Below are 15,486 nucleotides of genomic sequence, written 5' to 3'. Positions count from 1 at the left end.
CAATCAAATTATAACAATTTGAAGAGTTAATTTATGATCAACACGTAATAAAAAAATCACTTATGTGACTTCTCAATCAATATATAGTAGGATTTATATTTTTATAAATAATTTATAACATTATATAAATAATTTTAAATTTCTGATAAATTTATTCTGTAAACAACGATAAATAATTTAAAAATCATATTAATAGACATGTTTGGATTTTGTAATATTTAAAATAGTTATTATATAATTATATTCGAATACAATTCATCAAGTAGAGTATAAACTATTGTAATTATCTTATATAAAAATTCGTTTATTATATTTTATAGTTTATAAATATTAAAAGTAATAAATAAAACATTATTAATCTTTCTATAATTTCGAGAATTAGTTGACATAAATTGTTTTTTGTAATATTCTTTAGATTATATGGCAAGTGATGTTAAATATTTTTAGACTTACCTTAAATTTTTAGATCTAATTTAAATAAATAAAAATTAAAAACAATCGACCAATCAAATTATAATAATTTTTTTGAAATTTCACCTATAAGCGACACGTCACCAGACCTCACTAAAGTGACTTCTCTTTTAATATATAGGGGGATTGTGTTATTATCTGGAAATAATGTTTTCTATTATAAAATAAAAAAAATTAGGATATAAAATATCTTATAAATAAATAAAAATAAAGCAAAAAAAATTATAAAGATACTTTCTAAAATATTTTTAATATGTGAATTTCTTTTTTAAAAAAGCAATACAATAATAATAAACAAATATTGATAAATAATTTGATGTTTAAATTAAATTTATAAGAACATAAATAATAATTTATTATGTTGGGTTTTTAAATTTAATAATGTATGAAATAATAAGTATTCGTGAGAAAATTATATCCGCCTGTGTGGGCAAATCACCTAGCTTATTTAATGAAAATAACTGTAAAAATGGCATGTTCCAAAATCACTCTACAAATAATATGGAGGGGATTACAAGACTGACATTGACACTGGGGCCTGCTTCTTGATATTAAGCTAGAATGAGAATCACGTTGTCGATTGACCCGTAACCACTCATTTGAGTACTAAAAAAAAGTGTCCCCGGACACGCCTATAGCTTTTGCATAACCACGTTATCAATCAACCACTTTATAAGTATAACCAGGGTCTGAGTGAATGTAATGTTGCTTTGGAAACTCCGATCTTGAGATCAAATCCACATTGCGCCAAAAAAAAAGGGTATTTTTCTCGTCTACATGATTTTCCTTGATTCATTATAGTTTCGGGGTATGTCCAAGAATCTCAGAAAAAACAAATTTTGAAAAGGAAACAAAAGAATAAAAAATGAGAGTGGCGGTGATCGGAGGTGGAGTTTGTGGATTAGGAAGTGCCTACGTTCTTGCAAGAGAAGATGGAATCGAGGAGGTGGTGTTGTTCGAGAAGGAGGAGTCCGTTTTAGGAGGCCATGCTAAAACAATGCGTCTCGATGGCGTTTGATTTAGACGTTGGATTCATAGTCTGCAACCCTGTACGTTTGTCTCTCTTTTTCTCGAACTAATAGTAAATAACCATGCTAGTTATATAAATGGAAACCGGGCTTTTACAATAGTACTGCTTATCATTTTTTTATTTATTTCTTTTTACCTTTTAATCTTAATTTATAAGATAAGCCTCTAAAATGGCCGGTTCTAAAGAATCACGAAGAATCGACATTACCATCATATCTTCTGCCACTTGTTACAAAGAATCACCATCCATCAATTGGTTGGACACTCATTGTATCCGCTATCTCCGAACAGATCGCCAATAAGTGTTCAACTCCTCCACTATGCTCAGTTGTCTTCAGTATGAAGCTCGTCTCGTGGGCGACCAAATTCTCTCTCGTTTGTAGACCGATTTCAGTGATTCTTACGCCTATCCTACTTGATTTTAACTCATCTATCTGTTTAGCTCGCTAATTCAACCGGATTTGTTCTCCGCACCCATGAGGGTATTGGTTATTACATTTTTATACATTGATTTTTTCATAATTAGTGTTATATGTTTTAGATGGATCGTAATATAACTAATTGTATTCAAAAGACCTGCAACGAATAAGCTAATATGGTTATTTTTGGTACAAATATTCGAACCTGTTTCAGATATATTTGTTATTTAGATATTTTTAGGTTCCTATACATCAGAACCGAACTCATCCGGACCCAGAATGACTCAACTTAAAACCAACACATAAATTTATAATATTTAAGAGGAGCCTGATTTAAAAAAAAAACAATATCCGAAAAGAACAATCCGTACCTAAACTGATAGCAAATGTTCAAGCCTAACTGATTTTATAAACTAATAAAAATGACTATTTCTATGTGTTTGGCTATATTAAGTGAAATAGAAAGAATTTTTTATTTAGTGAATAAATTATATAGAGTGAATAATTAAGTGACAATAAGTGTAATACATTTTTATTATTTTGATTTAAGTTATTATTTTATTCACAAATACATGTCTTTGAATTATGTTTTTGGCTAAGTAATTTTCCACCGATTGAAACTAAAATAAAATAAAAAGTTTTAGTAAAACAAACTAAACTGTATGTTTAATCATATGAAAAACCCATTTATTTTACATTTTTGATTTTATAATTGGCATACAGTTAATGTTGATTAACTAATAAATAAAAAACTGTAGTATTATTATTATGATAATATAATTAATGATGTGATATATTGTTACGCTAATATAATTAATGAAATTGTTAGACTTAGTGAAATATGCAAAGACAATTAATATATTTATATTAATGAAATTATTAAAAAGATACTATACTTTTTTATATTGCTATCAATGTTTTAAAACGATTTTCATTTATACTACTAATCATGTTTTCAAACGGTACAAAAAATTACTTCTTTTTTTTTTATCAACTTAAACAAAAAAAATTACTTCACCTTTAATAATATAGATATATGTGAATACATATGTGTAATGTCCTTTTTTACTATAAATGTATTTTCTCTTCAAATTTCAATTACTTTTGGTATTTTTAAAAACAATTATTTTAGTTTTATAATTTACTTATTAAAAACATAATATCTTTTACATATAACATATTTTGAAAATTTAAAAACAGACATGTATTTTACAAACCTCTCTCTCTCTCTCTCTCTCTCTCTCTCTCTCTCTCTCTCTCATACGAGTGCAAATTGGATTAAAATGTTTTCAACCTTATTATAAAATTAATATATATTTTAAAAAATCAAATGCGTCATAATAATACGCCCTAACGTTCTAAATTCAGAGTTTGGCAGCAACTTTTCTGACACAGTATTGATTATCCTTTACTGGGAATCAAACTTTCCAACTAACATAATCGGGAAAAAAAAAAAAAAAAAAAAAAACATAATGGTTGAGGAGGACGAACTTCTTGGAAAATCGAAAGTAAAATCTATACTAAGAACTTTTATTTTTATGGTTGGAATCTTTAAATTTGCACTCGTATCCCATAAAAATATTGTTATTTGTAAACAGACAAATCATGTATCTTGGATTCGATGATAAGTTCATAAGGACGTGGGAATATTATTTTGACTATTGTGCACCTGGTTTCAAGACTCTTACTCTTGAAGACTACCAGGTAACACATTAAACATAAACGTAACCATGCCTTTTTTCCTCAGTGTCACTAAAAAAATACTACTTGATTGAATAGCTTCATCCGTTTGCACAACATTGTAGGTAGTGTTCTCACGTCCAGGGAATGTAGCTGCATTGGGAGATCCATTCCATAGCTTCCCTTCTGCTCATGGATAAATAGTGTTGAAGAATCGTTTCAACACTTTTTAAGTACCACTCTCATTTCTTGTCTTGTTTTCTTATTCAAAAATTGCGTGTGAAAGATCTGTAAACTTAAAAACAGAAAATTGCGTTCATGATTGATTCTGCATTCTGTACCAATAATCTCTTATGTCTAGACCATATATCAACTTATTCTACATAAAAAAAATCATATAACCGCCTTAAATAATGTGTTTTGATTTTTTTCTCAAGCTGTTATGGACTGATTCACTTTCCTAAGACCTTGAAAAAAAACTATTATACAACATTAGGCTTCTAATACATGATCTTTAGTAAGAACAGTCTTGGCCTCTTGGTGATAGGTTTCTTCCTTTTTTATTATGGCCACTTTTAAGAATCCATATTGCAAGGGATATCGTGAGAATTTACGAAATAGAACATTGAACTTTTAGTCAAATCATAGCTGCATGTTATTTTCACAAATATACATTTTCCTAAAATCCATAACTTCAGAGAACCTATACAATTATGCAGTTCTAAAATTGTGCTACCGTACTCGTTAATTTTTTTATACTGTCTTTGGCAGGCGATGCAGGATATTACATGATTTGGTAAGGCCGTAACCACTGATTTGATAATCACCTCCTTCCCCCTTTTGGTAAAGAACTTAAAAGTCCATCCATTAACTATGTTGTTTAAACGATCATGTATAAAACCCAAAACCCGTATTTTCAATCCTCCCAGATTCTCTGGTATTTCCAAATATGATACTATCCCGCCTACATTCCGTATCCTTAAATTATCACGCACATCATGTCGAGTGGACATCTCAATCTTATATCCAAATTGAATGGAATATTTCTGGAAAATTATCAGCTAACCCGATAATGCATCATATTCCTTTAAGATCCTTAAAATAGTTTGACATTCATCCTTTTGGGCCTTACAAAAAAATAAGCTATCGCCTACAAAGAGTATGTGAGATATCGGAGTACAGGACCTAGCCACTTATATCCCCATTAGTTGTTTCTCTCTCTTTACGTTTTTAATATCTACGATTAAAGCCTTCGTGCACATGATAAATCTTACTAAAGCTAAGGGAGAAGACTTCTCAAGAAAAATTAGTCAAATCCACAAAAGATCAAACATTACATAAGTTCAAACATATAATTTTTTCACTAAAGTCTTTTCGGAAGTCTTCGAAGACTTATCGGGTTAGACTTAAATTTTAAGCGGAAAATCTTAAGCAGTAAATTAAAATATAAGCGGAAATTTAAGCGAACAATTAAAATTTAAGCATGAAACTTAAATTTTAAGTAAAATTTAAATTTTAAATTTCATGAAAGTTAAAAGTATATCTTATGATTTAAGAAGTCACATTAAATAACATGACTTTATATTCTTGAAGATACTTAACACCTTTAAAAGTTGAAAATATATTTTGAAGTTGAAAATACAAGGTTTACAAAAACTAACGTAGAAGACTTTTGGGGAAATCTTCCGATGAAAGACTTCTGGAAAGTCTTCTCAACTATCACATTAAACTTTTCACTGTCGGTAAAAGTATACGTAAGTTACTTTTGCAACCGACCATATTTGTCTTTTTGAGAAAAAACTTCGACGGAAGTCTTCTATCATAACAAATGTTTGACCAGAATTACAGAATAAAAATCTGGAAGACTTTCATCTAATTAAAATTAAATGTTTAAGTTTTAATTATTAATTGTAAAACTCACCTACACAGACTTTCGCCGACAGTGAGAAAACTTCCACCGACAGTTGAGAAAACTTCTCTAGAAATCTTCTATGGAAAGTCAAATTTCTGACAAAATTTGGTCAATTTTAAAACTAGTTGGTTATCCAAAAATACTTCCAAGGAAGTCTATTCATATTTTTTTTGTTAATAAAGAAAAGTTGGAAGACTTCTAGAGAATTATTTTCTAAAAGGACACACAAAAAGTCAATTGCAAAACTAAGCTATGAATTGAGTATAAGTCTTCTGTAGTAGTCTTCTCCACGAAACAGATCTAAAAAAAATTCAAAAATCATTCTTAGATCTAGTGAGGTTCATGTTTTGCTTCTCCAAGCACACATCACTTCTTATTGAAAGATACGCACTAGTTCTTGACCAAGAATTATGAACTTGAGTAACTCTAATAAGCTTATAAATTTTGAAATAAAAAATTAGGATTTTTGGATGAAATATGAGAGGAAATGAAAGGAAAATGGTTTGGGTCTGTAAGAAATAAAAATATGAAGATGTAGATATTGATTTTATGTACATTTATAGCTTTAAATTGATTGTTCATGGTGGTTGGTGTATTGACAATAATGACAATGTTGTAAATAAAAGAGGACGATGATGATTGAGTATTTTTTTTTGTCAACAACAAACAGATTCATATAGACTCTGTAAACCAAACTGGTAGCCCCGCCCGCGTCCATATGGACAACAAAAGACGGTTGATTTCTTGCACTGCGTGCTAGACTGTCCGCCCTTGAATTCTGCGTCCGTGGTATATGGATGAGCTCTAAACTGTTGAAACTTTCCTTCAATAACTTTATATCATCCAAATAACTTGCAAAGACTGGCCATTCTTCAGGTTCAGAAACCATCTTCACCAATTGGGAACAATCTATTGCAAATGTGACGTTTAACTGTCTTAGATTCCTCATACATTTCATAGCCCAAATAAAAGCTTCTATCTCCGAATGAAGATGATGATTGAGTAAAATAAGCATTTTCAAAAGAAAAAAAAAAAGAAAAAAATATTGGCATTTTCGTTAATAATTCAAAATTTTTTGAGTGAATATGAAAAATGAAAGTTCCAAAAAAATCGTTCGTTAGTTTTACATTTGACTTTTTATTTAGAGTCGTTTTTTCAAAAATCCCTTATATATAAAAATCATTTTAGATTAATAACTTAACATACATTATTTAAAAGACATAAAATTGTATTTACTTAAATTATAAAAAAATAATATATAATATGTTTTCATAACATTTTGAAATTAGTAACTATGAAATACTTTTATACAAGATTGAAATTATTAACATATTTTAAATTTTAGATCAACGATTATGATGACAAAAAGAAAAGATCAACAATTATATATTATCTAAATAGTTAATTTTAAAATATAAATTTTGATAAAAATAGTCTCTCTCACCGCTGGGAGGTGATTATCTTGAGGGATCTTCGAGTCCAATACGGAAAAGTCTGCTAACGTGTGGCCACTGGTGGGATTTACATGGGGTGATCACCAGCCTTCCTGGATGCCTCGGCGGGCTCCCCGACTAAGCTCTAGTGGACAGTCATTGGTGCTAGTCGGATCCTCTCGAGGCTCCGGATACCAGAGTCATAAAAAAAAATAATAGTCTCTCCCTTTCGAAGCATATATCAGAATAAGTTATGCTTAATTTAAATTATTATTGTAACAATATTTGTTAAAATTAGGTAGACCATAACATTAACACATCACCATATGAGCAGGCGACGTTGAAAAATGTAAGATAGATAATCTTGTCTTTTTGGTAAAGGATTCGACTAATCTTGTTTGTTAGTCGAATTAATTTTGAACAAACCAAAAAAAATAATTAAATATTGAACGAACCAAACAAAATAATAATAATTAAATTTTACCGAAATAATAATAATAATTAAATATTGAACGAACCATCTGGACATTACACAGTATTGACTTGTCACATATCCACGCAAAAAAAATTAAATACTTTTTAAAAACCAATTGGTTGTTGTGTGCGAAGAACAAGCATAACTACCCAATATCTATACATGTAGGTCCGCCTCTAGCCATGCTTCTTGACATAAAGCTTTAGAATGAGAATCACGTTATCTATCTGTAATCATTAATGTGAGTCAAATATAAATGTCTCTCCGGACTTGCCTTTAGCTTCTGCCTAATCACATTATCTGTTATAAGTATAAGCAGGGTATGAGCGAATGTAATTTTGTTTCCACAAGTCCCATCTTGAGATCAAATCTACTTTGTGCCAGGAAAAGAAGACTAAGGTACTTTTCTCGTCTACATTTCATTGATTCCTTTTATCGTCGGTTTTGTCCAAGAATTTCAAGAAAATAACTTTTGAATAGGAAATAAAAGGAATAAAATGAAAGTGGCGGTGATCGGAGGTGGAGTAAGTGGGTTAGGAAGTGCCTACGTTCTTGCAAGGGAAGATGGAATCAAGGAGGTGGTGTTGTTTGAAAAGGAGGAATCGTTTTTTGGAGGCCATGGTAAAACGATGCGTTTGGAAGGAGTTGATTTAGACATTGGATTCATAGTCTTCAACCCTGTACGTACGCTTCCCAGTTATCTTTTTCTAGAATTATTAATTAAATAACCATCCTAGTTTTATAAATGGAAACCGTGATTTTAAGCAATACTACATACAGTATCATTTTGCATAATAACTTCTCATTTTAAATATAAGTCTAACATACTCCTCCATATTATTGTTAAAAACTTTTCAGGCAAAAGTTAAATATATATTTTTATTTATTATTTTTACCAATAAAGTTTCACCACTCATTACATTATAAATATTTTTTTATTTTAAAAAATAAAAACATTAATATTTCAAATACACAAACAAAATCTAAAACATTTATCATTCAAATACAGAGAGAGTATTAGGTTTATCATAAATGTAATAGAGTAAACCCTATTTCAAAATAATTAATGTGTGGGTTAAATGAATTCAATCTCTTGTAGCTCGTTATGTATGCTCCTGAAGAGACAGCTCAACGGTTGACAGACCATTAGGCCGTTAGTAATGCTTACTATTCACTCAGTTTTTTTTAAAGTGTCAATTTGACATTTTTTATACTGATTAAAAAATTGTGAAAATGTATTGATATGTTTATTGACTATATATATTTGATATAAAAATTATTTATAAAATCAATGCAATTTGCAATTAATATTAAACCAAAAATAAGTATAATTTGCATTTCAAATTTCAAAATGACACATTTTGTAAAATAACATTTTTTAGGAAACATAAGGAATAATATGTTTAAGCATGGGAACAAAATTACTGCCAATAAAAAAGATATTAAAAATACTACCAATGAAAAATCTGCAAATATAATATGCAAGGGAAAATTAGCCAAATTCAATGCAGACTTTGTAATGGGCCTTGCTACAGTGCCGGAGCCACCTTAGGGCAAATTATCGATATGAAATCTACAAATTTTAGTTTTTCTGTTTATCTCCAAAATTATTGTTGCGGTGAACTGGTCGAGATCTCTCTTTTCACCCATATGTCTTCAGTTCAAGTCTCATTGGTATACTTTTCAACCTATCTAGAATAATTATGACCAATGTAAAGCTAGATTTTAGCTCCGCCACTGCCTCAGCTATACAAAGTGAGTTTGATACGCAACTTTTTTGAGTCACGTGTGTCTTCTTCTTCTTCTTCTTCTTCTTCTTCTTCTTCTTCTTCTTCTTCTTCTTCTTCTTCTTCTTCTTCTTCTTCTTCTTCTTCTTCTTCTTCTTCTTCTTCTTCTTCTTCTTCTTCTTCTTCTTCTTCTTCTTCTTCTTCTTCTTCTTCTTCTTCTTCTTCTTCTTCTTCTTCTTCTTCTTCTTCTTCTTCTTCTTCTTCTTCTTCTTCTTCTTCTTCTTCTTCTTCTTCTTCTTCTTCTTCTTCTTCTTCTTCTTCTTCTTCTTCTTCTTCTTCTTCTTCTTCTTCTTCTTCTTCTTCTTCTTCTTCTTCTTCTTCTTCTTCTTCTTCTTCTTCTTCTTCTTCTTCTTCTTCTTCTTCTTCTTCTTCTTCTTCTTCTTCTTCTTCTTCTTCTTCTTCTTCTTCTTCTTCTTCTTCTTCTTCTTCTTCTTCTTCTTCTTCTTCTTCGCTCAGTTAGTAAGGATCTTTTGAAGGTTGAGTCTCTATGTTTCTTGATTCAAGTCTCCGTTAGAAAAATATATGATTTACGTTTTAACTAATAAAGTTATTATAGGCTGGTCTAACTCCGAATGAAATTATAGGTCTATAACTTGAAAAATAAATAACTAAGTGCCTAGTATTAGAATACATAAGACCAGCCTAAAACATTCTCATACATAAGCCCATTAACCCAGATATTTATGGTTTCTTAGCAAGAGTGATGTATTATTATATAAGGTGGTTTATGTTGATGTATGAAGTAATTTGGCTGCGTTAAATGCAGCCTCTCTTCTCATCTTTATGAATCAATAGAACTCTTTGAATCACTTGAAGTCAACCTACAAATTCTTTCCTTTCTTTATCTTTTTTGCACAATAAAGCTTCTTAAAGCTATTTCAGTTTCATCTTTATGTTATATCAATAAAGCTCACTTGAGCAAATTTACTCTTGTTTTGAGATTGTCTGGGTTAACAGGCTTATGTATGACAATGTCTCGGGCTGGTCTTGTGTATTTTAATACATAGTGCATACCGAATATAGAAACATGGACAAATAAAATCGATTAGTTATGGTCTGGTGGTAGTAGCTTCCCCCTGATTTGATAACCACTATACAAAAGCACGCTTATGGACTAGTTGGTTTTGGGGTATGGTCCGGATTTCTAATGATGTGTGTAGGCTGGGAAAAAAAAAATTGGAACCAAAGAATTGAACAGGAACTGAACTGAAATACCCGAAACCGGAATCGCACCGAAACTTTCATATACCCGAATGGTTCCTATTTTTCTATAGCAGAAATAACTGAACCGAGAACCTAACGGATATCCGAATATATAAATTATATATACATATAACATAACTAAATATATATTTCTAATTTAAAAATCTATTAAAGATATCTAAAATATTTGAGAGAATTAAAGTGTTATAAAGTATCCGAGCTACCTGAAAGTATCTGAAACTATCCAAAAGTATCCGGATATTTTTTATCCATAATATCCATATAGTCAGAAACATCCAAGATTTTAATCCAATTTATCCAAATTATTCGATATTTTATCCAAAATATATGATATTTATCCCAAATTACCCGAAATAACCGGAACCGAATGAGAACCGATTTTTTTGGGTATTTTCTGGTTTCTAGTTTTACCATCCGAACCGAACTCAAAACTATCCTAACCAAACCAAACCGAAAATATGCTGTGTAGTAAATGGATCTTCTAGCTCCCTATTCGACCTACTCGAAATATCCGAACCGAACCAATATCTGAAATGCCCAAGCCTAGATGTGTGTTTGTATCCATTGAATGTGCAGATTCCGATAAGTCGGGGTCCGGTCCTGATCTTCTGAGTACGCCCAATTGAAATTGCCTTTGTCAACATTTGCAATTATATTAATTTACGTACCTTAGTATTGAGTTTCTACGTTTCTTGTGAACGAAGTTACAATATTGTAACGGCAAACAATATATTTTACAAAAGTATGTTATGAAACGGAACATATATTTAAAATTTACAAATTCTTTTACTCTTTTTCTTCTTATCCCATGTAAACGAAACATATAAACTGCATTTAAAAAAAAAGGTCGAAACATAAGTGGGGTAACGATCATGAATATGCATGTGATTAGGTTACGTGTCCGAACATGATGGAGTTATTCAAGAACTTGGGAGTAGACATGGAGGTTTCAGACACGTCTTTCTCAGTGAGCCTCAACAATGGCAGAGGCTACGAATGGGGAACCCGCAACGGACTTTCAAGCTTGTTTGCTCAGAAGAGAAACATTCTCAACCCCTATTTCTGGCATATGATTACAGAGTTTAATAAGTTTAAGGAAGACGCACTAAAATATATCGAAGAGATGGAGCGTAACCCTGACACTGATCGAAACGAAACCTTAAGAGAGTTTCTCAAGTCTCATGGATACTCTACCTTGTTTCAAAAGGCTTACTTGGTGAGTTTTAGCATGTTTTTCCCCATAATTTCTTGAATGACAAGAAAGCTTAATTTATCTTGTTGGGACAGGTACCAGCATGCAGTTCCATATGGACATGCCCACCAGACAGCGCCCTTAACTTTTCAGCTTACTCTGTTCTTTCCTTTTGCCGCAACCACCATTTATTTCAGGTTCTTATATAATTCAAAGAGTGTTTTCTAACTTCCATGTTTTAAACCAAAAATAAGAGTGTTCTCTTACTTCGCTTTTCATTTCATCCTCAGATCTTTGAGAGGCCACAATGGATGACTGTTGCAGGTCGCTCGGAGACTTATGCCGCAAAGGTTCCTAGTTATTACAACTGTATTTATATACTCGTGCATGGTTTGGTTACATACATTACTTGTGGATCAGGTTAGAGCAGAACTGGAGCAACGAGGATGTAAGATCCGAACAAGTTGTAATGTACAATCTGTTTCAACATCTGAGGATGGTTGCATCTTAGTAACAACCGAAGATGGATCTCAGGAAGTATTCGATAGATGTATATTAGCTGTAAACGCACCAGATGCTCTGAGATTGCTTGGAGAAGACGCCACCTCTGATGAAACCAGGGTTCTTGGTGCTTTTCAATACGCTTACAGGTGACCACATACATTTACTTATCTGTTTAGGTTACATTATTCAGATTTATTAACATGTCTTCAATGTGTAGTGATATTTATCTCCACCGTGATTCTGATCTGATGCCGCGGAATCGTGTTGCATGGAGCGCTTGGAATTTCCTAACAAGTTCTGAAAATAAAGCGAGCCTGACACATTGGCTCAATATAATTCAGGTATATTGATGACACGTTTGGATCGAGTTTACCATAATATGATGAGATTGGAACTGTGTTTTCCTTGCAGAATTTTGAAGAGGAACAAGATTCATACTTTCTCACACTTAATCCTGAAGTTAGCCCAAAGAAGACATTGTATAAGTGGACCTCTGGTCGTCCTCTGCCATCTGTTTCTGCTTGGAAAGCTTCACAAGAGCTAAACAAGATTCAAGGGAAGCGTGGTATATGGTTCTGTGGTGCATATCAAGGTAGCGTCTAGATTTTCTTTTGTCACTCAAATTCGTTTTAAGAAAATTTACTCATTCCACATTCATTTTAGAAAATATTATGGAACTAGGTGTGTTGCCCCGCATGTGAGGGCACAATAATTTTATAAATATTTTTTAATAAATGTATTATCATTCAAAACCATTAGAATAAGTTATTATATTGATAAATTTAAATAATTTAATAGTAAATTTAATATCAAAATTTTTATATAAAACAAAAAAATTAACTTAGAAATATTTTTACTGCGAATAAATTTAGAAATATCCATATCTTTTAAATATTTGATAATAAACTAAATATAAGCATGTGGTAGTTTTTTTGAAACCCAAACATTTTTATAAATTTTAAAAATATACATGACATTGTAAATTTTAACAGAATATATCAAATATGTAGATTTGTACATGAATTTACATGAACATCCGGATTTGTAATATGAAAATATATGGAAAAGAGAAACTGAAGCAATGTATGTTTATCCTGATTTTTAATAAACTGAGAATATAAGTTTGTAATACAAATTACAAACCATTAGGATATCATATCGAACAATAAAATATCATCTCATCAATAAAGAGCAAACCTAGAGCATAACGATACATCAATTGTGTATTTCTCTTCAAACACGTTTTCCGTTTTTAAAAATTTTAATTATAATAATTTATGATTAACTAATGAAAAATATAATCATTTATTAAGGATACCAACAACTTTAGCCGCACCCACTTTTAACGTGAGAGATTAAAAATCACTTTACAAATAATAATATAAAATAAAATTATACATCCACAAAATAGTTCTTAGAAAATATTATGAAACTAGGATTAAGACCTTCACCTTAGGCATGGTGAGTTTATTTGTATATATTATCGACAATTTTTTTTTATATATTTGATTATTTTATTTATAGATATACAATATTTTTTTGTTGTTATTATATAATTTCTTTCAGATGGACCAAATCAATTTTTATTAAACTAAACTATAATTAATATATCTTAAGTTGATCAGATTGGACATTAAACAAATTATGACACAAAAAACTTTATTTTTTCCACCGAACACATTCTTGAAAAAAGTGAACAGTATTATTTTCACAGTTGAATTATTTTGACTTATATATTCCATATGTTTTTGAAAGATTTCAGATCAACCATCGAACTGATACATGTCATTTTAATGATTTTAGTCGTATGCTTAAGGAAAACTTACTTTTTTTTATCTTAAAGTCGTTTTAAAAAATTCAAAATATAACATATAAGAAAAAATATAACATATAAGAAAAATATAACATATAAGATTTCCTCATTTTTGTAATTTAAAGTCATTTATTTTTTAAAAAAATATAACATATAAGGTTTCCTTATTTTGTAATTTAAAGTCATTTAAAAAAATTCAAAATATAACATATAATAAAAAATCTATTTTTTTAATTATATGGTTAATGTGATTGTTTAAAATTTTTTAACAATATAAATTTAAACAAAAATGAAGAAGGATGCAAAAATTGTTATCAAATCTTTATTATTCATAGTCATTAATTGTCATATATATGTTAATCATATTAAGCAATTCCGTATCTTTTATTTTAGGAAAGAATACACGCTTCTTATATTTTGGGTTAATATAATGTTTCCTAGTAATTGAATTTGGACCAACATTTTTTTCAATTGATTCGTAAGCTGCCACATAAACTAAATTGACATCCTAATTAAGTGACACCTAAAAAAGTTTTTTTTTAATTAGTACAAACTTAAGAATACAATTTTTTAAATGATCATCGATTAATATATAGGAGATTACACGTACACAAGCCTATAAATAAATTTGGTAAGTACGTTGGTCTATTTTAACCGAATATGGACTAGTACGAAAACAGTGTCAATCTCTAGCAAGACCCACCAGATTTAAAATAAAAATGATAGAATTGAGTAACCCTAATCCATGTGAATATTCATTTGGTTCCTTTACAATTTTGCAGGCTCTGGTTTTCATGAAGATGGGCTAAAGGCATTGATCATTTCTATAAAATAATCCAATTCATTGTTCCTCTTAATAGTTTTTTTTTTGTGTAAACTGAAAGTTTGTTTATATTCTAACAGGCTGGTATGGGGGCTGCACAAAGTCTGCTAGGGAAAGATATGGTTCCTCTTCCGAGCAATCCAAAACATATGGTCCCATCTCTAACCGAAAAGGGGGCTCGGTTTTTATTTACTAGATTCTTGAGACATTTCATATCAACCGGTTGTGTAACGTGAGCACTCTCCTCTCTCTATAATTCCTAGCTTCATTTGCATAACAATTCTTCAATATTACATATAATTATTTGTAAATTTTAACAGAGTATATGAAGAAGGAGGAACAGTGTTCACTTTCAAAGGAAAGGATTTGAGATGTAACTTAGAATCTGTCATGGAGATTCACAATCCTCATTTTTACTGGAAGGTTGGCACGTAGGATCACACCATGTTAGAAGAGCTCTTTAGAACTTGGAACATTGATGATTTTTTCCCACAGGTTATGACACAAGCAGATTTAGGACTTGCTGATGCCTATATAAATGGAGATTTTTCGTTTGTTAATAAAGAAACAGGACTTCTCAATTTGATCATGGTATGGTAATGCACTTATTGAAGAACTGAGATTGAGTAAGAAGCTTCTGACATCTATCTATCTTCTTGATTAAAAACTTGCAGATTCTCATTGCTAACAGAGAATTGAACTCAAAGAACTTAAATCTTGCTAA

The 15,486-nt window shown here is 30.4% G+C and overlaps 1 protein-coding gene across 1 annotated transcript in view; it reads left to right on the top strand.

Moving 5' to 3' along the window:
* Positions 1-7,700: 7,700 nt before the first annotated feature.
* The window catches only part of LOC106301168, a gene marked incomplete in the record, with an annotated part of 10,172 nt that continues 2,386 nt past the window's right edge, over positions 7,701-15,486 (top strand). Inside the window, 13 exon segments of the mRNA XM_013737513.1 lie at positions 7,701-7,818; positions 7,910-8,099; positions 11,323-11,646; positions 11,718-11,819; positions 11,913-11,972; positions 12,043-12,272; positions 12,344-12,467; positions 12,538-12,718; positions 14,722-14,750; positions 14,843-14,994; positions 15,083-15,185; positions 15,258-15,353; positions 15,437-15,486. Coding sequence (XP_013592967.1) covers positions 7,742-7,818; positions 7,910-8,099; positions 11,323-11,646; positions 11,718-11,819; positions 11,913-11,972; positions 12,043-12,272; positions 12,344-12,467; positions 12,538-12,718; positions 14,722-14,750; positions 14,843-14,994; positions 15,083-15,185; positions 15,258-15,353; positions 15,437-15,486 — 1,718 coding nt within the window.

Source organism: Brassica oleracea, chromosome C7, assembly GCF_000695525.1.
Source record: "Brassica oleracea var. oleracea cultivar TO1000 chromosome C7, BOL, whole genome shotgun sequence".
In the NCBI taxonomy this organism is placed as follows: Eukaryota; Viridiplantae; Streptophyta; class Magnoliopsida; order Brassicales; family Brassicaceae; genus Brassica; species Brassica oleracea.
Note: the sequence above shows the minus strand (reverse complement) of the source record. Positions and strands in the feature narration are given on the sequence as shown.